Here is a 27,430-nt window from a genome sequence, read left to right as displayed (position 1 = left end):
ACTTTTCATAACATTAAATGAATTGTTGTTCATATATTTGCATGAAAATATCATGCACATGACATTGCACACGGAAATGTATTTGTAAAAGAAAATGTATTTAAGATGAAACTGCATATTAGTAAGTTCAATTGAATAATTAAATTGAGGTAATTGATTGATGTTTTAACAATATGTAAGAAAACAAGAATAAATACGCCAAGCGTGTATGTCATTCACAGGGCAAACCACGACTTTATCACACTTCGTCAAAGGCAGTACTTAAAAAAGTTATACTTATAAAGATTATAAATAGACTTAACGCACAAACGTAATAAATGAACAGGTTTATTGAACAGCAAGTACTTTCACCATATTGGCTTCTTCAAGCTTTACACAACCCAAAAAGCACAAAAAGTTTTTTAAATACTGCTACAGCTCTAATGATTGGTTTGCATCAGTGATGACATCAACACATACCAAACCCAAAGCAAACATGAAATAAGGAAACATAAAATATAAACAATAAACAATAGAGTATGCAGCTTAAATAGACGAATATCTAATATATATAAGAAGTCTCAAATTTAAAAAGCATAAAAGAGTAGAATGCATGAAACAAGCGTAAAAAACAGCGTATATTACTTATGTCTTCCCAGAAGGAATTACTAATAATCACTGCCTCCCACGAAATCTTAACAACGTATATTACTTATGTCTTCCCAGAAGGAATTACTAATAATCACTGCCTCTCAGGAAACAAACTAATAAAAATGTAGTCGCATATTATGCTAACATACATATTGTAAAATGCTTAGAATACAAAATATAAAATATAAAATCACACATAACAAACACATATAAAAAATATATAAAACATCAAGGTTTCAACACTTTAAGCCTTCTGTTCCTAAGGACCGGCTTCAGGTGCACCTTATCATTCAAGCCAGGTGGCTTGTCAGCCAGATTTTTACACTTGTTTCATGCATTCTAGTCTTTTATGCTTTTTAAATTTGAGGCTTCATTTATTATGTTTGTGCGTTAAGTCTATTTATAATCTTTATACGTATAACTTTTTTAAGTACTGCCTTTGACGAAGTGTGATAAAGTCGTGGTTTGCCCTGTGAATGACATACACGCTTGGCGTATTTTTTCTTGTTTTATTTATTATACCATTCACAGGAGCATTTACTCCCTGGTTGTGCTTCTTTGTTTTTACGTTCTTTATTTAATATGTAAGAAAAGGCTGCTTGGTGTAAAAATTATTCCTTGAAGGCATAAGCCGAGTTACCAGAGACACCAGTAAAAGCATATTTTTCTATTCTTGGAATGGCGTGTGTGTTTTTTCGTTGCATATATAAAACCAATCAACACCTCCAATTAATTAACAATTAAATTAAATTACATTACATTTAAGAAACACACATAACACACATAAAAATATAAATGAAAAAATATTTACATTAATTTAAGTCTATGATCTTTTAAAAAGCATTTAATATTACTAGTATCATCTATAACTGGGGAACAGTCAGCTCCAAGTTTTAATTGCCAAAGGTTTCTTTTTGCTCATCCTTATTTTTGAAATCCCCCCCTCTCCTGTCCAATGTTATTTGTTCAACAATCATAAAAACAGTTTTTTTAATTCTGGCATTCCAATGTATGCTTAAAAAAGGCATGCTTTTATTTTTTGTTTTTATTGCATATTAATGCTCCTTAATTCTAACCTCAAGACTTCTAGTGTTCATTCCTACATAATAGGCACTGTAACATGTACAGACGCTGATATATATCACACTTTCAACTTACAGTTGAAAACACCAGGAATATGAATAGTATCATTAATATGATCTAAACTTAAATATGGTCCCTCCATAAGAAATCAGCAAACTGAACAATTGCCACATTTATACATTCCTTTAAATTTAGGTGATAGTTGTTCCATAGTTGGAGTTTTTGTTGTATCATTCTGTAGAATGTTCTTATGATTGTACGTATTTATAAATACAAATTTACATTGCATACCAACACATTTCACCAAATCCAAATTTCCTTGTAAAATTTTCTGGTTGTTTCTAATAATGGAACATATTTCCTGGCTGTCTACAGTCATAACTGTACTGTAATATGTTATGTTTTTCCTGTCTTACTAGTATTTTTTTGAAAGGTTCAATTAATATGGGAGGATACAAGTTCTTTTACTTCTTAATGTTTATTCCAATTATAATACTTATTTTTTGACTTCTGGTTTAATAACTATATCTTGTTCACACATCTTTTCAAACACATTCAAGGTACTATTTAAAACTGGATTAAACATAGATGGCTTAATAAAATGTTTTTTAAGCAAATTTACTTCATATAAAACCTAATTTAAATTCAAATAGTTGCAGAGTTTTCTTTTATTCTGATGAAGTCCATTGGGAAGAAAGCGTGAGATTTAAGTATTATTGCACCAAGTGGTTTCTCATTATCATTACTCTTCAGCTCCACCTCTGAAGTGGTTCTGTGATTTTTTGTTTAGATCAAGGTGGGTTAAGATTATCTGATTTAATGGGATATTTTAGAGCTGCACAATTAAGGCCCATATACTTAACACAAGCAGAAAGTTATAATTCAAATTGGAAAGAGATGATGATGAAACAGGGGGCGTTCAAGAAATAAAAAGAGAGTGGGATTTTGGATGCAGCTCCATAAGGAGAATAATAACCATACATAATATTATATTCATAAAGTAATAGAAAGTATTCTACGACTAGGCCAACATGAAAATGGAGAAAGGAGCTTTTTCCAAAAAGGATGATTGAAAATAGGGGTACAGAAAATAGGCAAGAGGGGGTTAGAATTTACTATAGAAAACTGGCAAAGGAACCAAGGTATTTGGGGCAAATGACTAGAGAGACAGGCAGACAGAGAGAGAGAGAGAGAGAGAGAGAGAGATAAGAGATAGAGTTGGATAAGGCCAAGAAGAATTTTAGACTGCAGGCCAGAGACTGTCTTCCCTAGCAGGCATTGATATCAGAGTATAGGAAAAGAGAAAGGGATAAGGGAGTCTTAAGTGAAATATACACACTGGTGGGGTTTTAGTCAAATCTAGGACATAAGCTATTATTTAAAAAGTTTGAAGTAGTAGAGCATGTAAAACATTGCATGATAACTATAAGACTCAATTGGAGGAGGTTAGAAATGATTGGTAAGAGAGACTGGCATATTAATGGGAGGGCATATGTATGGCTCCTGACTGCACACAAAACCCAGAAGGCTTAGGATCTTTGCTTGGAAGTCTTTGCATAAGTATTTTTATACTCTGAGCACACTTCAAAGAATGTCCCTGAGGTAGACAGCAAATGTTGGAGATGTGATGTGGAAGAAAGAGGTAACTGGGAATGTGTGTCTTGGGAGTATAATGAAATGACTTGAAAGATATTAAAAATTCTATATAGAGTACTCTTCCAGAAATATTGTATGAGCAAATGGGTATAACTAAGGATATATTTTTTATTAGCTGGAACACAGGATTTGAATTGCCTAGATGTATTAAGGCCTTATTATGTTTAATTATCTTGGCTGCCAAAAAAGCAATTACTAGAAAATAGAAATCAGTGTCTTAACCAACTGTATTAGAAGTATTGAAAGTTATAAAAGAGACAGACAACTGAAAGAGGGCTCTTTAGAAAAGGAAGGAACAAATTACATACAACTAAATGGAAATTGTAGGAAGAATACATGCAGAATAATGTTCAGGAGGAGTGATTTTTAAGAGAAGGCAAGAATTCAGCAATTTGTGTATTGTTGGACTGATGATATTTGCACAGAAAGAAAAGGTGTATGATGTATCCCATCTATGCATGTACAATGCCTTTTTTCCCATTTTTGCACATGGGGTGGGGTGTCACTTCAACAGCGACAATCATTTAGAGCTGGGTGTATATGATGTATAATATATGTAAATGGAAAAATGTTAATAGGTTTGTTTATATTTTCTGATAATGTATGTTTGCCGGTGTCTTAATTAATAATTTAATAAAGGTGTTTAAAACATGAAGACTTCAAGGGCTATGTGATGGCATGTGATATAAGTAAAGATTTTGATTAAATGTCTCATCTTTGATTGACAGATGTGATACCACATTTTGTGAAAATATGTATAGTGATATCTGTTTGCTACCTTGAGTTAATGGGCAGGTAGTGTGACTAAGGTATTCAGTGCCACAGAACAGGCATGTCCACTAATTCCTGTAATATTTGGGTTGCCTGTTAACTCCTTAGTAAGATACATGATTAAGTAGGGAACACATTTTAATTTTGCAATAGATAATAAAATCAGAGTGCCAACTATGTTTACATATGCAGATTTCATTCTTTTAAGAAAGAAAATTCTTTCTGGTTTTCTAAAACAATTGAAGGATATGGTATGGGATGTGGATTTGGAACCGAAAGGACAGACGCTTACAGAGTATGAGAACAAGGGAACCATACGTAAGCGTGAAATGTCAGATGCTTTTATTGATTGTTAGGACTTTGTTAAGGAATAAAAGATGAAGTGGAAAAAGAATGGAAGAAAATAAGGGCGATCTTAAATGATATTACAACATTTTGTTGAGCCTTTAAACTTTCATTTTAGAAAGTGTGTGCAAACAAGTATCTACTGGAGGCAGAAGTGGTAGAGGTGGTTATCCAGTTCATGGTGGGTGGGGGTGGATGGGCGAGTGATAAGTTCCCTATAGTATAGATTTTTCAAGTTGATCAGTTTGGAGGCAGCAGGTCATATAGCAGAATTATGTAATGGTAGCATGAAACCAAACTGTCTTTATCAGTGACAAAAGCAACTATTGCTGTAATTCTGAAGGATAAAGCCTGCCTCTTTTTGCTTTATCTCTTCATGCAGTGTCTGAACAAAGGATGTAGTATGCATGTTATCTGCTGTGCTGGAAATGATAATTCCAAAAATGGTTCACAGCAGTAAATCTGGTTTTGTAAAGGGTAGTTCTTCAGGAGACCATTGAAAGATACTGTTGGATTTTGTGGCATAGCAGGTAGCTCAGGATGGTAGAAGGGATGGGATAATTTACTTAATATACAGAAGACTTTTGATACTGTGGACTGGAATTCTTTTAGGAAAGGAAGGACAATTTTAATGTGGTAAAAAACAGTGTATAGATGTCCCAAACTCTGGCTTGTTGCAAATGGTTGGGTATTAGGGAAAATGGGGTTACAAACGGGTATTCGGCAAATATGCCCATTTTCCCTGGCAATATTTATTCTAGTTATGAAAATTATGATTCGTAAAGTATGTAAATTTCTGATGAGTAAGGGTGCAGTAATAGAATAATATATTCTTTTTATAAACATGTTATTTAATAATCACTTGTGACATAGGCAAACTTACATTTACCTAAAAGTAATCAAGCCGTATTAACAAGTTCACATTTACAAACATTATACATCCCATGTACCATTATATATCATATAGTCAAAGCAACATTACATAAATTGTTGTTTTCAGTTCCTGACTTCTCTTATACCTCATTCCTCCTTCAAAACATTCTTCTGCCTTTATTGCACCCACAATTACCATTTTTTCTGTGTAACTTACTCCTACCCTTTTCTAAGGATCCATGTTGCTTTTCTTTTATCTCTTTTACAATATTTACTAGTTTAAGTATAATTGGTTTAGGTTTTGATGTTTTGATTTTCATGTTCTAGTAATTGTTTTTTTGGCAGTCAACACAATTAAAATTAACAAAGCCGTACTTTGTCTAGGCTATTCAGATCATGTATCACAGCTCAAAAAATAATTTCCTTGCTTACACTCATTTGGTCATCCAGTATTCCTGAGTACGCTGTAGGGAATTTTTAGTCTGCCAATTCATTACATTCTGAGAACATATGCTTGCAGGTATCTGTTCTTTCCCATTACTCCTCCAACATTATTTGCCATCTACGCGAGGAAAAATTTTTGGAGTCTGCTTGGGATATAAAAGTATCTATGCAGGTGCTTCCAGGCAAAACATCCTAAATCTTTTAGATTTTGTTGCATGTTTGGGAGCCATACATATGTCCTCCCATTGTTTATTTGTGAATTGCATATCTAATCTCTCTTCCCAATCCTTTTTATCCTCCTCTGCTTGATTCCTATAGTTAGCATGCAGTAGTTTATATGCTCTACTAATTATTCCTTTTGTCATAGCAGCTTCTGTTCTAGATTCAGTTAAAAACTCAACTAGTTCAGGTCTTTCACTTAGGATTTCCTATATCGCTTTCTCATTGTCTATACTCTGATATCATTTCCTGATAGGAAAGGCAATTACTAACCTTCAATCCAAATGTCTTCTTGGTCTCTTCCCATTCATTATCTTTCCCTCCCTGATTATTTGTTCCCAATACCTTGGTTGCTTTGCCAGCTTCCTCCAGTAAATTCCAGCCTCCTCTTGTCTATTCTCTGTACCCCTAATTGCAGTCATTCCTATAGACAGAATCTCCTTTGTCCATTTCCGTGTTGACTTAGTTCTAAGTATACTTTCTGCTACTTTATCAATTATGAATATAATATTTTTTATTTCTCCAAATCTTTTGGGGTTTTAATACCATGACAGGAATGGAACCCTTTCCTAAGTTGAACTATGATTAAAGTTCATGAAATTAGTATTGTTTCAGTCTTTGATGTCAGCCAAAAGCACTCATCTCAGCACCCACAATGTGCCCAGTAATGACTCCTTCTGCATTTTGCACAGAGTTACATGTATTGGTACCATATCTAAATATGATTGTAGGTTCCTTTTTATAAGACCTGTCTGGGTAGCTTTCTTTCACATTGCTCTCATTCCTGCCTGCAAATCCTGATATTTTATGACTTTGTGTCTCTCTGAATGCAAGATACTGTAGTCACTGAATGTAGAGATTTCAAAGATCAGTGCTACTTTTGTTTCTTTTCATGGATCACTCTATCTGGTTGATCCCATGTGATGCAGAATTAATTTTCTATGATGCTTTGTGGCTTTATCTTTCCAGTGTTTTTCAGCTACTTCGGTATTATAATGTTTGCACAATCCCCAATGCAACAGTCTTGCTACATTGTTCTGCCTTTCAGTATACAGTCCTTCTGCCATTAGTATATTACAACCAACAGCAAGGTGTGTGACTGTCTCCAATTCTGTTTTACAAAACCTACATTTGTTTGTTTCTCCCACGTGTGCAATGGACTTTGTCAACCAATATGTACCTAGCCCACTGTCGTGGGCTGCCAATATTAACCTTTCATCTTTTGGTTTGAATTTGCCTCTCCTTAACCATTTTTGCATTCGATCCTGATCAACATGAGGCTCTTCCAGGAGTTTTCTATACTTGCAACTACATTTATGCATTTTCCACATTTCTTGCCTTCTCATCTGATCCTTCACCTTATAGTCTTTCTTTTGTTTTTTGGCACATTCAGTTTCTGTCTGATTTTTATGTACTTCTGGTTTGATTTCCATTCCTGCTCGATGCCGATATTCTTCTGCTGGACTAAGAAGGGAAGTCATCTTAGATTTATTCTCCTCGTGTTTCAAAACTTTCACTATACTTGGGTCTTGTGAGGTCAGCAGATATATATGCAGTCCCACAATTGCAGCTCTATACATGTAATCAATTTCAAGTGGGCCCATACCTCCTTTGGAATGGGGAATATGTAATCTTGTTATGCACATATTTTTATAAATCATTTGATGAGCATGATGCAGCCTTCTTGTTTTCCTATCTAATCTATCCAACAGCTTTTGGGGCCAGTCAGTCACTCCAAAACTGTAAGTTAGGACAAGAAGAGCAAATTGGTTTATAGTTTGAATTTTGTTCCTAGATGTCAGTGCTTTTTTCAGGATCTAAGTTTTCTAAAATATTCCTTATTAAGTTTTGTCCACATTTGTTCATGTCTTATTGTTGATCCTTCATCAGTTCCCAAATATTTATATACTCCCTCTTGCTCAAGTTCTTTTATATCACATTCTTGTCCCAAACTGATGTTTTCTTAGTGCTGCAGCTTTCCTGCTTTAAAGGTTGTTTTTGCACATTTATCAAGAGCAAATGACATTCTTAAATCATCTGAAAAAGTTTTGACTACTTGTAGCTGTGCTTTCAGTTCCTCATCTGATGAGCTATACAGTTTTAAATCATCGACAAAGAGAAGATGAGAAGTTTTTACACTTTATTGCTTTCTGGGAGCCAAATTATAGCCGTGACCTAATCTGTTAAGAAGATAGCTTAATGTGTTAAGGGCAAGTCAGAAGAGCAACAGTGATAGTCACCCTGGAATATCCCCCTTTGGATTTTTATCCCTGGAGTAATACTTTTCCCTTTATCATGGCTTAACTGCAAATTGGTTTACCACTGTTTCATGGTCTCTATGATGTAGTTTATCAGTGCAGGGTGCATCTTATCACTGTTTTATCCATGAATGTGGGGTTGTCAAATGCTTTTTTGTAGTCAATCCATGCCATACTTAGATTCTTCCCCTTTTTACAGTTCTCCATTATGACATTATTTAACAACAAATGAGCCTTTGTTCCATATGACTTTCTTTTATTGCACTTTTGTTCTATTGCCACAACTGAGTTTTCTTCTAAATACTATAAACTCTGTCGGCATCAATTCCAGTGTATAGTTTATATGTCGTCAGAAGGCAAGTTATTGGTCTATAGATTTAGGGTAGCTTGCAGGTTCACTTTTAAGTAGGAGCATTGTTTTTCCCTGTTGTTAGCTAGGTTGGTGTCTGTTCGAGTTGCGCATATAAATAATTCTTACTTATGGCTAAACCTTCATGCAGATATGTTAATACTTTTAACCAAAAGTTAGGTACTGCATCTGGGCCTAGGGTTTTCCCATTAGAGGCTTTTCTTAACTTTGTTTCACTCTCTCTCTCACTCTCTGTTACTTCATCCCATTTCATATCCTGTACCTTTGAACTTCTTATTCTTTCTTTTACTTCTTCTATCCATTTAGCATCTTTGTTATGTTCCACAGGATCTTCATAAATACTTCTCTAAAATGTATGTATTTCCTTTTTTTTTGGTGGTCTTTTAATTTGTTTTACCTTGTTTCCCAATTCTGCATAAAACTTTTTTTGGGTCATCAATAAATTTCTTATTTTGTACTTTTCCTTTATATTTATGTGTCTCTCTTCAAAGATGTTGTGCCTGTGCTGATATTTTTAGTTTATTATTTGCGATAGTACACGATAAATCCTGATCCGTTATAATACTGCACATTGATTTTATCATGTCTATCTTTCTGAGTATCTTAGTTGATCTTTTCCCTCCTCTATGCAGTGACACTTCTTGTCTTAATTGCTTTATAGTTTTCTCTGTTCGATACTTCCATAATGGTATTTGATTTTTCCCCTTTCTTTCCCTTACCACCCTGTGTTCTTGTGGTACAGTATTATCTGTTATTAATTTAGCTGCACAGTAATATATCCTGTTTACTTCTGTTATATCGCATGGATCTCTATGGACAGTCCTAATTACTGTGTTCATTTGTTTTATCAAACTTCTACCTTTTTGGGTTTTATTGACCTTCTGCAGTCTGTTTCTTTCACTGATCTTAATATGTCTGTCTCTATTAAATCAAGTGACTCATCTTTTAGCTCATTTTCTTGTAAAATAAGGGCACTTTTTTTGTTCTCCATTTTCTGCGGGCATGCTATAGAAAGTTCTATAGCATCTTCCTGAGGCACATTCTCTTCAATTTCATCCTGTGTCATCCATTGCTCTGTCATGTGGGAACTCACTGGTCTATCACTCCTCAACATTGACTGTGTCATCGTTGCCACAGTTTCCTGTTCCTTCCCTTGCTGTCTAGCTTCAAGTGAACGTTTATACTGGTTTCCTGTGGAAGGCTCCAAAATATCTTTACATGGGGACTGACCAGTTGCTTCCTGTTCCACTGGTTTCTCCTTAATTTGGATGTCTGTTGCTCTAGCCTGCTGTGGTGCTTTCTGAATTAGATTTTCTACACTGAGTCCTTCACTTCGCAGGTACTCCATAACCTCAGTTTCTGTTTTTTTAGCTTCTCCATTACTACTCTCTTTTTCTACTTTTCCTCTTTGCCTTATTTTTTGTATTGTAAAGTTTTCCTTGTCCATATTCCTTTGCCTGTGTTTCTCTTCAAATATTGTTGGTGCTACTCTTTTTGTATTGATTAGTTTTGCTTTCTCCTTTGCATAAATATTACACCATATTAAATCTCTTTTTCTTTCCCATGTCCATATTTCTTCTTCATATGTCTCTTGATCTTCCTGTTTCTTCTTACTTTGGGGATTCATTCCATCATGCTGTAATATAACCTGTGTTAGACCTTCTACACCAATTCCGTCTCTTCGCAGGCATTCCATAACTTCAGCTTCTATTTTTTTTTACTTCTACTTTACTAATCTTCTTTTCTACATTCCCTTTTTATGATATTATTTTTTTATTGTGAAATTTTCCATATCTGGATGCCTTTGCCTGTATTTCTCTTCAAATATCTTTGGGGCTGCCTTTTTTGTATTGATTAATTTGGCTTTCAACTTTGCATAAATATTGCACCATATCAAATCTCCCTTTCTTTCCCATGTCCATATTTCTTTTTTGTACTTTTCAAAAATCTCTATTTTTTGTTGTTTATATGTTTGCATTTCCTCAAATGCTTCTTTTTCCAAACAGATCAGAGTTTCTTGCTCTATATAATGTATTTCACAAATCTGTTGTATTAATGAACACAAATTTGTATCTGAGGCTTCTGACAGTTTTTCATTGTGGAAGTATTTTTCTTTCCTCTAATTTCACTCTTAATCTTTTTGTATGTCTTGTATCTGGAAATTCTGTGCCTTTTTGCATAATAGTGACAATACATACATGGCCTTTCAGTTTTCGTAATATTTGTGGACTGCTACTTCCTTCTACAACAGGGAGCCATCCTCCCCCTGGGCCTGTCTAATATTCTGTATGACTGTTATTTTTCTTAAGGATCTATGTCCAAAATCTTGCCTTAATTCCTGAATCACTCCCCTGCTTCATCATCATCCATTTTCACTTTAAATTGTAGCTTTCTGCTTGTGTTATGTATAAGAACATTAACTGTGTACCTCTGAAGTATTCCTTCAAATTGGGTAATCCTAAACCTCCTTGTTCTATTGGGAGGATCAGCTTATCCCACTTGACTCTTGAACATATTTCCTCCCAAGTAAAATCCTTCAATTCTTTATTAATTACTATCCACAACTTTTCTTCCAGTTGATAAAAATGTATCTGATCTGTGTATAAAATTAAAGGGCTAAAAATATTTTTACTGCTTGCATTTTGCTATCCATATTCATAGGCAAAAGCTTCCAGTTTCTCCATTTGTATATTATCTTTTGATTAGCCTCTTCTCATATATCCTTAGTTGCCCGAACAGAATCCTTTTAAATGCATACTCCTAAATATTTCATTTCATCATGTCCTCTTAAATACTGGTATTGCTGAACTAATTCTTGTGTGGATACAGCAGTAACCTTTCTTTTATCTTCATTAATTTTATATCCTGAATAAAAAAAAAAGACTTGGAACTGTCTCACTATGTTCCACAACACTGACATGTTGCTTTCTGGTTCCGTCAGGTACAGGTTAATATCATATACAAATAAAGCCAACTTTTCTTGAACACCATACCACTTACATCCTTGAATTTGTGAGTTGGTTATTTTCTTAGCAATTGGTTTTAAATATAATACATATAACAAAGGGGAAAGAGGACACCTCTTCCTGTTTCCTCAGTTCATACACAAGTTGTCAGAGAAGAACCCACCCACTTTGATTTTGGGCTCCTATCCCTCATGTATCAGAAGAAGATATTCTTATGTGCATATGACTATAGACTGTTATTAGAAGATGTGAAGGGTCTATATTAAATCAGTGAACGCTTAAAAAAGTGAACACTGATTTATCGACCCCCTTTAAGTGAAAGCTGAAAATCCAGAACACTCGGAACAGCGATTTTTTCCCCAGGGGAAAAAAATCACTGGACCGTTTTCAAGATTTTGCCATTTCCTCCACTGTGGTGCAATCTCAGAGTTAGTATATTTAAGTGTGGAGTGTGGGGGGCAACCCCCCCCACTTTATTTACTGTTTTGAAGTGCGTTTTTTTGTTTTTTTTTTTTTTGTGGAACAATGACTTTTTTCCCTGGGAAAAAAATCGCTGTCCTGAGTATTCAGGATTTTAAACTTTCACTTAAAGAGGGTCGATAAATCAGCATTCGCTTTTTTAAGCGTTTGCTGATTTAACTTAGACCCGATATGAAGGGATGGCTGGCAGTGATGACGGACATTTTGTAGGACTTTGGATGGGAAATAGGTTTGTGTTTTCAACTTTGAGAATAAGGTCCTTAAGATCATGGTCCTCTCACTGGTATTGTATTTAATCCAAAAAATACCACTAGACTACAGTGCTGATGATGAGATGAGGTACAGAAGATTTGTCATTGGTTTATGTGGCAAGGGAAGAGGAGTGCAATAGGTGGGTTAGACATAGAGGACCATGGGACAGGTTGGGCATACTGGATTTTAGGAGCTATATAGAGTTGGTTAAAATGGATATTGAGGAGTTAAAATGCATAATTGAGACAGGTGCAATGGAAAGCTGAGGAAACAGCAGGTACTAGGGGGATGCAAATAAAATACAGAGAGTAATGGATTTGAAAGTTGCACGGCTACTGTTGTATAATATAGTATAGGATAACAGGAGGTTAAGAGTTGGAGACTGATGGAGTTGTTGAATAAGGAAACTGGTATCAGGTGATGTGTAAGTAAGGGACTCAACTTTGTGGATGAGCTGTTCTCCCTGAACAAAAATATGATATTCTTTGAATTTTGAGCAGGGTAAAGATGAATGGAGGATGGAAAAAATGTGCTGGCTACCATTTAATGTGATTCAAGTGAGTTAGAATGTATTGTGTAGGAGGAGGATGGTGGAGAGAGAGAAGGGAGTAACATTCTTATGAAGTGGTTTGAGTGGGACAAAGGCAGAATGGGAAGAATTTAAATTTTTAAGTCAGAAAGCTTTGACAGACTGAGAGAAAGATGGGTCAGAGAAGATAGTAAATAGGAAGATGAAGGGGCGAGTATAAGCAGTTGGCAGATCTTGCATTGTTTGAAAAGAATGAGCATAATATTAGCCTGAGCTGTGAGGAAGATATTACAGGTTAGGTATGGAACCTGCTATGAAGAAGGATGGAGTAAGGAAGACAAAATGTGTAGGTATTCCAGATATGAGCAGACTGCAGGAATATGTGATGAGAATGTAGAATTCTGATATGTTTAAGTGCCGTGTAAATGAATATATGCAGACTACTTGGATTGGTTAGTATGACTGTTTGGGATTGAGGTAGAAGAAGATAAGAGGGGTATTAATGAGAAGGTGAATCTGTAGTAACCAAAGGGAAAATAGCAAAAAATTGAGAATGGAAATGAAGGAATGAGTGAGGAAAATCTATGTGAGGGAAAGAGAACCTCCCCCCAAGGGCTTAGTGAGACACTGGAACATGTAGTCATTGGTTTATGTGGTTTGGGAAAACATAACAGAGAGCAGGGGTAGGGATGTGGGGTTAGTACTTGATGGGAGTGTGGGTTTGCCATAATTGTTAAGGTCTTCACCTTGTAGACAGAAGGTACAGGGTTTGATTCTCTCAAGTTATTGGCTAGACTTAAAATGACCCTTTACAGCAGTTAGCCAAGTTTTCATCTATGAACTTATGAAAAGCAATAATGATTACAGGTAGAAAAGGAAAAACATTCCAATACCCATCTGAAGTAGAGAATTGGATGGCTGAGATGAACTTGTTTGGTTAAGAAACTTAGCATGAATAACGTAATGTTGATATGGCTGATGGGATGTCCAGTCATTAGAGGATAGGGTAAAAAAAGTGTAGAGGATGCAAAAGAGGAGTGTGATGAAATTAAGGATAGGATGGGTCAGTTGCTGGCATGCGGGAGGGGAGGATTCAGGAAGGCTACTGATGCTTTGTTCGGGGGCTGGTAGGTGGTATGTATATGTAAATGCATGACACACAGGATATAAACATATACTGTGTAACAGAGCTAGCTCTTTAAACCTTAATTGCACCTCCAGGCATTTTATAGAGTTATCATGTTGATGTCTGAGGATGTTCAATATTCCTGCTCATATTTACATTAATATTTCTCAAACCCTGATATATACAAGCTATTGAAACATGTTGTCTTAAAGCTTATACAATGGGCAATACAACTGTGTTGATACTTGACCTGTGCCTAGCACAGATAAAGAGATATTTAATGTTGTTTATATTCTGTTTATTCATTTATGTTGTCATAACGTGTATATTTTTCTAATTATATCAGTAACTAACTGATAAAGATAGAACTGCTTAGGTTCATATATAAACTCACTGCTGGATTAACAAAATGCTTTGAGCAGCTTCTTTCTAGCCTGAATGGTTGCTAAGATATTTTAAGTTGTTTACGAAGCATTACAAGCATTAATATTTATTGTGCATATTGTCACTTATAAACCCCAGAGTAAGACCTAGGGTAATGAAAGCAGCCACTGTTCAGCTTGCCTTGTACACGTCTTTCATAACACTTATGATTCCAGAGATATAGACATTTCTTTGTATTTAGCTACGGCACAGTAGGATGTCTAATTAGCCCGCAGACATAATGTTCATGTTTAGCATAGCAAGAACAGCATTTCAAGTTTGTTGGGAAATGTTTTTACATAAAAACTAAATGGCTATTGTTTCCACATGACTACTGATTAGTAATGATACAGAGTTAGAACTATACATATAGTGGAGAAAAGGAGTTTTGGTATGAGTGAAAACTCCCTTCTCCACTATATCTATATAATTCAAATCTGAATTTACTTTTTTATTTATGTTACTTTATTTTTAAATGGAAAAGCTCATGGAGCAAAGTGTCCTTTTCAGGGGTGACCTGAGAACAGTGTATGGTCAAGTTACTTGCTCAGAGTCATACAATAGGCAAATGAAGGTGGAAGGAATCAAACCCTGTATCCTTCTGACTACAGGAATAAGTTCATTAATAGGTCAGAACATGAATCCCCTGTGATAACTGCTAGACTGTGTACCATTACATATATGTATCATTAGTAATCGCTAATCTAGCAGTTCAGCATTGATGCTGCGTGAACATGTTTGCACCGTTATCACTTTAACAGGTAATGATGGCCTTTCCTCAACAGAGCGGCACAATCTGCAGTAAGGAGCTACATAAGTAAGTCTTACAAAACATACGGCACTGAAAATCTGTGTCAGATAATGCTCTCTACGGTTAGGCTTACAGCTAGTACTGAAACAATGCACACTGGGTAGTTTTCATGTGGATTACCTCTACTTCAGAAAGTTTAGTTCTCTGCATCTTTCTGAAAGAAGAGGCAGCTTTGTGAAACTTTCATAACAGAAGTACATTTGAGTAATTTGCTTCAGATTTATGTTTTGTGTGCATGTTTTTGGCAATTATCATTCTGTTTCTTATCTTTTAAACTTTGTAGGCTTCGCTTATGTCCTTGGAGGCAGAGATGCAGCGTATCCAGGAGGTTAGTGGCCTCCAGAGAAAGCGGATCGCTGAGGTGCTGAATGCCTTGATGAAGGATCTGAGTGAATTTAGTGTCATTGTGGGGAATGGCGAGATTAAACTGGTATGAGCACTACTTTACTTAGGGAAAACGTGGCATCAGGAGATAGGGATGAAGTGAAAGGGTTTAAAAATGAATGTGACAGCTTTTTGTAAAGCAGACATTTTGTCCACACTGACAAGTTAGCACAATATATGCAGATACTCTGTTTGTTTTTGGTAAACAGCAGGATGCACTAAAGTTCTGTTCTCAGGGCCGTGACCTTCACAGAAAGCATTATAGGGCTCATGTTTTGCTACATGATAAAGCCAATGCAACCTTAGGGTTACTGGTACTCTCAAAAAGCATGTAGTGAGACATTCTTATTTAGTAGCATAATCCACTTCAATGACATACTGTGATTCTCGAGACAAAACAGATTAATTGGCATTTCAGATGCATGAGTTACATATTTGTCTGACCAGTCAACAAGCATGAATCCCAAAGTGTATTTATCTAACCATATTGCCACTAGCACAAACAGATATTTGAACCACACAATAAACAGACAGCACTATGGTAAACCGTTTCAAAGAAAAAACAATAAACTAAAACAAGAAAACTCTGAAAATGAATTATTAGGTAATTGATTGGCTGTGTCACGTGATTTTATTTCTTAAATATGGTTTCAATTTTTACTGTTGTATGAACACACTGAGGAAGGGTTTTGCCTGAAAGCTGCTCTGTGAGTTGAATAAAAATTATTCTTCTTTCAGCATGTCTGCATTTTCAGAGTTTTTTTGTATTAACAAACAGATATTTGAAAATATTTGGTGCAGCTTGCAGAAGCTCAGAATATGTCACTGCACTATGATGGTATCAAGTTTAAATTGTTTTTCACAATAATGCATAATGAATGCATCTACTTATTTAGTGTCTGTCTTTTTGCTCTGAATTAGATAAGTGCATTTTCCTGTATCATGCTTGAAGCTTTCAGTTGTTTTCATTCATTTATTTTTGCAGGCAGTTATAGGTAATCACTGCCTTTTCTGTGAAGAATTATTTCTTCATGTTCACTTTTTTATGTACTTTCCTGATTGTGTTTCTTCATGCTAACCTCAGAGTATATCATCATCCCAACACTGATTTGCCTAGATGGCTGTGTTCAGGTTAACTATCAAAGAGGCCTCCTCTATAAGGTCCTCCTCCTCCTCCTGTTGCGGACCACAGGTGAGGTGGTAGGGTGACATCTTTTTCCAGCTATCACTAAAGCACTTCATATGGGCAGGGTAAAGTTTACTTATGTACAAGGTACACAACTATGTCACCTCTACAGTACTTTCTGTGTTAATCAAGCTTTTCCTCTTACTGCTGTGGTATATGTTCTGCTAGAAGTAGCCAAGTGGAAAGAGCTGGAAAGCTTTCCTAGCTATGAGGGGAGACACCTCTCACTAGATACTGAGTAGCCCTTTAGACCATGACCAGGTTGACTATAAGGCACTAAGGATTATATACATTAATGTCTGGAGCCTATTCAATAAGCATGAGTGGCTGCATATACTTAACACACTTCTACTGCCCACATATCTAAAGTCAGACACGAGGAGTGTAGGAATTACCCCTGCAGGCTGCAGCGCTCACCACATACAAGTATGTACGTACAAGTGCTGGAGGAACTGCATTATGATAAGGAATAACCAAATAATGTTAATTGATTCTAGACAGGTCCCTTGGGTCACAGGCAGAGTGCTGTTAGTATTTCACTGAAAGTGGTGAAGAATTAAACGTGGTATGTGTCTCTGTATTTCTCCTGACTGTGCCACTTACATGACAGATAAGATCTAGCAAACTAAAATCACATTTCCCTTAGGCTTCCTTCTGTGGTGGACCATGTATATATCCAACAGAACACTACAGAGCACGTCCTCAGTACCACAGCTAATAATGTGAAAATCACAGGAGCACAGGTAATATATTTTACTGACAGTATACCAGCCGTGTGCATTGTGGGACTACACTACAGTGCATGAGACACTAGACTGTATGAGGCAGAAATACAAAAACTGACATCCTTGATAATTATGAACAGATATTGATAAACAGTTGCTAGGAACATTAATGTGCATTAGCCACATGTTTCACATGTTATCAGTGAAATGGCACCATAGTATAAAACAAGATTCCCATCCATAGATAAGTCAGAAGTAAAAGCTATGACTGAAAGAGGAGCCGTCTGGGAGAAGTTTCGTAGAGAAAGGTCTACTGAAAATCTTCAGGCTTCAGCTAAATAGAAGTCACAGAAATGAGTCCAGTCATGACTAAGAGAATATAGTATTATTTTATGATCTAGAAGCTGAAGTGAACATACTTCTCAACTGTCCCTAATTGTGGCTCAACATTTTGCTCTTTCCCTCCTAATCTATCCTAAAATTAGCATTTTGGGGACAAAAGGTGATGAATTAAACTTAATAAGTAATATCAATAATTAGGGTAATAGCCTTATTTTACTTCAGAAAATGTGTGTTAATTCACATTCTCTTATTTTGTCAACTTCTCATGTTAACATTGCTAATATGTTTTTTTAGAATGTGTTCCTGATTGTCTTTAATTATTTCTGGATTTGTCCTTAATTCTGCAGGTAAGCTGATTACAGCTGTGGAAGTGAAGAACCATGAGTGGTCTGACATGTTGTTCTTGGTGGTACAAATGCCAGTTACCACAGCAGATAAAATGGTAGTTTAGTTCAAAGACTATATCATTATGATTTGTCATGTCCAAATTCATTGTGTTGTACCCTGTTACACAGACCTATCACATCACCACCAAATCCATAACCATTTAAATAATTCACAATTTGAGAGGTGACCCAAAAACACACAAAAACATGAACGTCAAGGCTGTTCCACTGCTCATGGGAGACCACCCATGGCTCTCTGAGTTACTATCAGAGTGCATTCAGCTCCTATTACTAAGCTAATTAATGTGAACATCAGAGAGCTCAATGTAGTTATTTATCTTGAAGTCCATAGGTATTCGACTATATAGTGGAGATAAATCTTTAAGGCTGTCCAGTTTTTGGCCAATGATTTCTTTATTTCTTGTCAATTTAATGGTAGTGATTGTATATGCTCAGCTACATAATTACCTGATACTAATGGCCTTTTAATGGACTCCCACAATAGCTTTAGAGCAGGACAGACTGTGAATGATGGAAGTCCTTCACATACTGAGTATTATATTTCCAGAGTGAAAGAGTAGAAAAATTGCAGGGACTTGATACCTATCCAAGTATAGACAGGCATCAGGCTGTCAGAATGGAACATTACCTCTTCTCCATAAAGTTTCTGCATGTGTGATGCAAGGAGCATCCCTTGATTCACTACTCTTGTCTATGTGTGCAGGTGGCATATGAAACACTATGGCATGTCACACATTGGTCAGTATGCAGTCACTACTGCTATTATCTGCACAATAACCACTAGTAAAAATTCAGTCAGGAGTGCAAGCCAGCCTGGACTGCTTACAGACATGATTAAATTAGTCACCTCTCCACTTAAATACATTGAAGTCTGATGGTGGGATATGTAGTCATGATGCATAACATGTTGGTCTAGTAGTCGTGATACACAATATGTTGGCCCATTTCACAGGAGAAAACATTGGAAATACATGCCAGCACACATCTGTTCCTCTCAACTACTTTGCTTGAGAATTCTGGACAAACTATATAATAATCGGAGAAAATTTTTAAATATGAAATTCACTTAAAGTTAAAAGAACAACAGGTTTCACATCAACATGCATTTTTTTAAACAATAAGAAGTATAAATTCTAATGTATGGTATTACTGACTGACTGTGATCCTCAGTGATTTACCAGAAAATCAAAATTTTATGGGGGACGGTAAAAAATGTGAAGTAAAAGCAGTAGCATTCTGCAAAACCAGGGGCAGTTAACAGTTATGCACCCAACACAGGAATAATGGAGTGCCAGAGTTAAGAAGAGATATGTTAACGTACACCTTGCATACCAGTGCTGCATAATCTGTGCAAATAAACAGCTCACCCTGCAAAACAATGTTGCACTGTTCATAGCATGACCACATTCCAAGGCTGTCATCAGAAGCAGGGTTACAGGACATTTCTAAAGGTGAACAACTAATCAATCACTCACTAGTCACAAAGCTGTGAAAACAGCAGTATTAACAAGGGCAACACCACAACAGTGGGAACAACTCCCACACAATCATACACTGACATACATGTATGCACACACACATTTATATTTTACATATTTTACATGTACAGGCAGTGTACTGCGGTGGTGGTGCTGCGGTAGCATTGTCGCCTCACAGTTAGACGTTGCCCATTCAATTCTCAGTTAGAGCGTCTTCTGTGTGGTGTCATGCGTGAATGGGCATTCCTTCGTTGAAGGTTGTGCGTTAGGCCTGGCAAGCCAGCACGTAAAACTCTACTGCCAGTCATTAGCAGACCAGAGTTCCGCTGTGGCGACCCCTAACCGGGAAAAGCCGAAAGACACAAACAAACATGTACAGGCAGAGTGGTACATGGCTCCCTATCAAAACTGTGAGACTAGATACAGCTGCTACATTTTAGACATTTCTTCCACTCCCTGACAATGATATATTGTTTTTGTCCACCTCAGAAGTGTCAGGGTCTGATTATGACCACAGCCAATGCCTGTTTAAGTACCAGGGTAGCTGATGAAGGTGCTGGCCTACTTTCATCTTTTTGATAGCACCACCAGTGGTGATGAGAATTTCTGGCAGTTCAGAAGATATCTGCATATCCCTGATTCTGAAAACAGTACCTTCTTCAGCAGCAGTACTGGGACTAGAGCTCTTATGCTTTTTAAGTTCTTTGCTTGTCTCTTGAACTTTCTTCTTTCTGCTTATCTGATATTTGTTTCCTTCTCATAGTTTTGTCAGACTCTTTCCTCTCCATTTTCTTTATGTTGAGTAATAAATCATAAATAACAAAATCGTAATGGTTACTGTGCTAAAACAAAAACCAGAATGTAAGAGATATTTCTTTTAAAATTTTTGAAAACATGATTAATGGAAACCATAGTGAGCCACAATCCAAACAAAAATACTCTGGTGTTATAGTGAGACCCGCATTACTAACAGCCGCAACAACAACAACAACAACAACAGAAGACCACAACCCAGTCAAAAATACTGTGGTGTTGTAGTGGGACCCACATTACTGACAGCTGCTACAACAGCTGAAGACCACAAGCCAGACAAAATCACTCTGGTGTTATAGTGGAAACCACATTACTGACAGGTGCAACAACAACTGAAGACCACAACTCACACAAAAATACTTTGGTGTTATAGTCCATCCATCCACAATACCTTTTCCCCATATTTGCACATAAGGTCAGGGTGAAATTTCAACAGTGACAATCATCTAGAGCCAAGGTTTACACCACCAGGTGGCTAGCACTAACACCAGTAGCTGTTCCACCCCCTCACACTTGCACTTGCAGTCACACCTATGATCAATTTAGAATGTCCAGTCCACCTACTGGGTGTCTTTGGAATGTAGGATGAAACCAGAGTCCTCGGAGGAAACCCACGCAAACACAGGGAGGAGAAACAGACTCTGCCAAGAAGACACCCAAGCCGGGAATTGAACTGGGGGAACCTTTTGCCGTGAGATGACAACACAATCTGCTGCATCACACAATGCTACCCTCTCTGGTGTTATAGTGGGACACGCATTACTGACAACTGCAACAGCTAAAGACCACTCCAGGAAAAAACAGCTATATACAAGTGCTTTGCACATCAACCAAGGTTCCATGGAATGCTAGAGCAAGACCCATATTAGCATATATGGGGATAAGCACACAGCTGCTGACATCTCTGGCTGCATATGAAGAGAGGGTAATGGAGTTAAACTCAGGTGTTTTGGTTTGCTGTCTGTGTCCTTCCCTAAAGATCACTCAGTTCAAAGGCTTTGTGTATTTCTTGGTGAGAGTCCTCTGCACACCTTTGTTCAATTCTGGGTCATTTTGTTTAAGATACCAACAACTTTCTGCATATAGTAAAAGGGCCCTTTTATGTGATGTAGCTGTCTTTGCAATAATATTGGTGTATAAATGTGCATTGTAGTTCTCAACCTTTCTTTGCCAAATGTGACATAGAGTGTGTAAAACATGCACAGAATCTATAACACCTGCAAAGTTTTAAGAATGGAAATTTTAAGTACTGTAGAATCAAATGTCCAGAGTTTAGTATGTCTGTGGAACTACACAGCATCATAAATTCTTCATAATTTATGTTTTAAAGTAACATTCTGCAGTCTGTAAAATCGCCTTCTCTTGCTACAGTCATACCTCTTTTAGTCGTTTGACATTTGAGAGATATGTGGCGATATATTAAGTTGTACTATTTTTTTTATTCATGCTGTAAATGTAAGTTTATGTTGCACCACTATACTATAAATTTCTTTCATGTTAGGATCTGCAAATGCAGGCAGATAGCATTTTAGCATTAGTGTATTTGCTGATTTTTTTTTGTTTCTTTTGTTTGTTTTTCTTGCTATCATAGCCAGTTGAAATTAGTGGAGCCATTGAAGAGGAGTTCACTGTTGCTCGGCTTTATATCAGTAAGATAAAGTCGGAGGTAAAGTCGGTAGTGAAGCGAAGCAGGCAGCTGGAGAACATGCAGGTGGAATGTCACCGGAAAATGGAGGAGACCGGACGTGAGCTGTCCTCCTGTCAGTTACTCATTTCACAGGTAAAGGATAGATCAGAGTGACGCATTAGCCCCCAAGGTTTGTTACTTAAAGAAAACAATTACACCCTAGCAAACAACTGATTTTCAGAAAGCAGGAATGGCACAATCAGACCCACACTTTCAAAATGGTGGAACTTAGAACATAACATCTGAGCTGCTGATGCTTATTTTCAAACCTGGAGAGTAAAGTTTGAATTTGTTAACTTTACAGAATGCTGTGACACTCGGCAAGTCAAATAATTTCTAGAAAAAAGTCACTAGTTTCTGTATGTTTCCTAGGTTAGAAAAGTGAAATATCTTAGATTACATAGCCAGACAGATAAATAACTAGCTAGATAGATAGATAGGTAGTTAAGAAATAAACAGATAAACAGATATTTAGGTAGACAAGCAAGCAGATAAACAGAGAGACAGATCGATAAATCAGAACTGTAATTATATGCTGTTTATTTGCTAGACTTTGAAGTAAGATTTGTTTTTGGTGTTTGTTAAATTGATGGTCATATTGGGCACATGGTACATATTTTATAGAGACTTACTTAGAAACAATAGCATTTATTTTTAATATGCAAATAAAAAGTCATAAAATATGTGCAATAAAAGTGAACATTAAATACTGGGCTCTGCAACATCACAACCCTTGTATCACTGTACAGTGTGCTTAAGGGACAGAACATTTTAGAAAAACTGACAGGAAAAGGGAAAGGGAAAGAAATGACCTAAAAGACAGGGAGTTAATTAAAAAATGAGCATGAGGAGAGAGAATCATGGCCTTTTGTGCTGTGAACTCCTTCAAACTCACCACCCTCATAAATTATAAGCAATTAATGCAGTTTAGTGACTTGCTTTTTGTTCCTTTTAAACAGCATGAAGCAAAGATTCGGTCACTGACAGAATACATGCATAACGTGGAGCTGAAGAAGCGACAACTGGAGGAATCCTATGATGCTATTAGTGAAGAACTGGCAAAACTACAAGCACAAGGTACATTTGAAATTCCAGTAACATTTCTAACATACTGAATGTCAGTGGAGCTGAAAAGCAAATTTGACCACAACATACATTTTTGTAAATTCGTGTACATTTATAGAATATTAGGTGACACAGGAGAGCAGAAATGTAGGTTTACCTACAACTGTGATGGTTTGTACTTTTTTTTTTTTTATTTATTTCTAATAATTTTTTTGGTCTCCAATTTCCCCAGAAATTATCTGTTCACTCTTTCATATCTGCCCATTCATTGCCACCACTCCTTGCATTTAAACACACCATGTACAGTGTTCATCATCCGGTGAGGGTTACAGGATTTATACACATCTCTAGCAGTTGGCTGGCAAGCATGATGCAGTGCCTACTATGCTAAGCCCATAGTGGGTGCATGCTTCCATAATACCTACTCTAGTCAGTTTGGCTGAGCTTATCTAAGATCCTCCTTTGTGTTGAAACAGAGCACTGTGCCTTCCTCCAAGTAGCACTCCTATAGAGGGACATTATTGACTTCCTTTACAGGGACAAGTGAGCCAACATTGTCTACATGATGTTCTTCGTGTTTCACTGTTGCAGTCATTACATTTGGAGTAATCCTGATGGCAGGTTTCCCTCAGTCGGCCTGAATTCCAAAGTCTTGGGTCCTGCGTCAGCTGCTGTTGCCCCTTCCCTGATGTCAGGTCATCAGAGGTATAAAAGAAGCAGCCGACGCTATTTTCTTCAGTCTTTCTTGCCACGTGGTGCCCGAAGCAGAAGCAGTTCGCAAGTGTCGGTCGGCCGACTCCTGAGATTTTTGTGTTCGAATTTCAGATCTGAAGTCTTCAATAAAGCTAAGTACCCCGTTGGGAAAACTTTTTTCTTGCTCAAGACCTATGTCAGAAAAAGTAAATAATTGTATTTCTTGTGGAAAGCAAATACCTCATAAGGACTTTCATTCTTACTGTATTCCTTGCCTAGGCCTTGATCACAACGTTTCTGGTTGTCGGTTTTGTGCTAGATTTAACCAACGCACTATTAAGCGTCGGTATGATTTGGACGCCGGTTTAATTATCCAGAAATGTCGTCGGATAGCCATCCGACTACCGGAGTTCACAAAAAATGCAAAGGAAAGGAGGGAGATAAACAACCGACGCCCAAAACCGACGACGAAGCTTCTCTTAAGCCAGTCACCGGTTCGCCGGTTCTCAGTGAGGCGCTTTTGCAGCCCCTGACACCCACTACTTTAGAGTCGCAGCCCACTACCGACTCCCGCGTGGAGTCAGCCATGCCACTGGAAACTCAAGGTATTGGGCCTCGGATACTATTCCCTCAGATGGGTCCGGAGCCGCTGAGCAGGCACCGGCTTCTGAGGGTGTATGCAGATCTAAACATCTTTACATTAAACCGACTTCAGCTTCAAAGGCAAAGACTAAAGCACCTTCTAAAGCAAAGAAACAAACTCAAGGGCCACGTGGACAGGCCTCTATGCCCAAAAAACAGATGCTCAAAATGACGGAAGACTTGATTACCTTGATCAGGGGTTCCCATCCCCCTCCTGATAAGAGGTCTAGGCAAAATACTGACTATGAATCTTCAGATCAGGTTTCTATTTCTTCTGATTCCTCTTCTGATCAGGAATAGTCTCTTCCCCCCATGAGGATTCTGATGCTGAAGAATCTATACTTTCAGCTTCTCCTCCAGAGGACTATTCTTTTGAGGAAACCTTGCATACCATGAGGGAGCATTTCCACTGGGAGAGCCATGATTTTTCAGAATCTAAAAAGAGGCTCAGAGATTTCCTTTTTGCTACCTCAACACAGACCTCTAGCCATTTCACCTGTGTTATACATTGCAGATGATGTGTTTTCGGAGTCTAGTCTTACCCCTGACTCCTTACCTCCAGCTCCTGTTAAGCCTGATAGTATTACAGGGTTCCTGACTCTCATAAATTCCTTTTTAAAAACCCTGCTGCAGACCCAGAAACTATTTCACAGGGTCCCAAAGGAGTTAAGGCTTCCGCTGCAAAAAACCCTACCCCCTCTGACAGAGATTCTAGGGCACTGGATAGATGGGGAAAAAAGGTTTACACATCTGCTATCTTGGCTATAAGGGCCTTAAACTGTCAGTTTCATATGCTCAAATATCAGCAACATGTCATGGCATTGCTTAAACAGAAAATGTTGCTAAACTCTGAATGTGCAGAAAACAAGGAAATGCAGGATTTATTGCATGCAGCTGAGCAAGTTGGAAAGCATACTTTGCAATGTGGTTTTGATTCTTTGGAGGTCTCCTGCAGGGCCGCAGTTACGGGTTCTGTAATTAGGAGGCATGCTTGGTTAAAGGAACAAAATCTGCCTGATCATGTGAAAGTTAAATTATTAGATGCACCTTGACAGCATGATACTTTGTCTGGTGTTAAGGCAGAAGAGGTGTTAAAGAAAATGGAGGACAAAGCTAAATCTATGCAAACTGTCAAGGATTTTTTACAGGTACAGCCACCTAGGTGTAGTAGACACTGGCCTACAAAGAATTGGTCCTTTCCTGTGTCAGCAGACCTCAAAGGGGCAGATCAAGACGCCCTAGAGGCAGATCCCAGGCACAAGGTTTATACAGGTCAAAGCAATGGGGTGCTTCTACCTCCAAAGTTGGAGAAGACAAATCACAACCTTACAGGAAACAGTCCCAATGACTTCCCCCTGCCTGCACCAAACACTTATCTCCTGGCAGCACCCTTAGGGGGAAAATTAGCACTTTTTTCTCAAAATTGGCACATTATAACCCAGGACAAGTGAGTTCTAAACATAGTGTCACAAGGCTACAAGTTCCATTTCCATACCCTGCCAAAGGCAAACGGCTGACCAGATCTGCCAAAAAAATCAATGGGCAGAGGCACAAAAACAAGTCTCATCCCTCATGGGCATGGGGGCCATTCAACAAGTACCAGAGCAAGAGCAGGGACAAGGATTTTACTTAAGACTGTACTTGGTACCCAGAAAGGACAAGGCCTGGAGACCAATACTGGACCTATCTATTCTGAACACATTCCTGGATATACCGATATTCAAGATGTTGACTTTGCAGCAGCTTCTGCCCATGCTGGGCAAGAATGCTTGGCTTGTGACTTTAGACCTAAAAGAGGCATACCTGCATGTCCCAATCAGACAATCACGCAGAAGATACCTCAGATTCAAGGCTGGCTCAATGCATTACCAATTCTCTGCACTGCCCTTTGGCTTATCTACTGCGCCCAGGGTCTTTACAAAGTGCCTGGCACCAGTAATTGTATTCTGCAGACAAAGAGGAATACAAATATATCCTTACTTGGACAACTGCCTAATTCAAGCAAAGAACAAGGACATTCTTCTACAGCATCTGGCGTTTGTGAAAAGACTTCTAACATGCCTAGGGTACACAGTCAACGAAAAGAAATCAAAACTAGTACCCTCTCAAGAGATAATATTCCTGGGTGCAAGCTTAAATACAACTGCCCAGATGGCTTATCTCACGCCAGACAAACAAAGGCAACTGACTACCTATTTCAAAATGTTGGCAACAAAGGCCCAGTTATCTGCAAGAAAAATTCTGCAGGCTTTGGGCTTCATTCCATATGCAAGATTGCATATGAGGAAACTTCAATGGTACCTAAAAAGTGTTTGGACTCAACATTGCCACAGCCTGGAGACAATGATTACTCTCATTTCCTGCCTGCAACAGGAGTTGTGATGGTGGGCGAAGGCTTGTCACCAGAACAAGGGACAGCCATTCACATTACCCCGAGTCAGGCAGACACAAACAACGGATGCATCAGATTATTCCTGGGGGGCCTACATGGCAGGAAGATGCATTCAGGGCTCATGGTCCTCAAACCAAATGCATCTACATATCAAGCAAAAAGAGATGCTAGCTGTTCAAAATGCCCTGACAGCCTTCAAGGACCTACTTCATCCGGGACAAATACTGATAAACACAGACAACACCACGGTCATGTGGTACATAAACAAGCAGTGGGGCACACATTCTTACCCCCTGTGCAGACTAGCCATGGCTTTATGGGACACAGCATTGACTTACCAAGTTCATCTGCAGGCACAATTCCTGCCAGGAAAGGAAAAT

The 27,430-nt window shown here is 37.6% G+C and overlaps 1 protein-coding gene across 2 annotated transcripts in view; it reads left to right on the top strand.

Annotated features, from left to right (window-relative positions):
• KIF5A (kinesin family member 5A) overlaps window positions 1-27,430 on the top strand; it is a 980,629-nt gene that overhangs the window by 727,226 nt on the left and 225,973 nt on the right. For both annotated transcript variants that reach the window (XM_044083607.1, XM_044083608.1), the window contains exons 15-17: window positions 15,520-15,666; window positions 22,163-22,351; window positions 23,218-23,335. In XM_044083607.1, coding sequence (XP_043939542.1) covers window positions 15,520-15,666; window positions 22,163-22,351; window positions 23,218-23,335 — 454 coding nt within the window. The remainder of the gene's footprint in view (window positions 1-15,519; window positions 15,667-22,162; window positions 22,352-23,217; window positions 23,336-27,430) is intronic.

This window comes from Protopterus annectens, chromosome 9.part0 (genome assembly GCF_019279795.1).
Source record: "Protopterus annectens isolate FY-2018-M chromosome 9.part0, PAN1.0, whole genome shotgun sequence".
NCBI classification, from domain to species: domain Eukaryota; kingdom Metazoa; phylum Chordata; order Ceratodontiformes; family Protopteridae; genus Protopterus; species Protopterus annectens.
The sequence above is the reverse complement of the archived record's forward strand: the minus strand, read 5'-3'. Positions and strand labels throughout refer to the sequence as shown.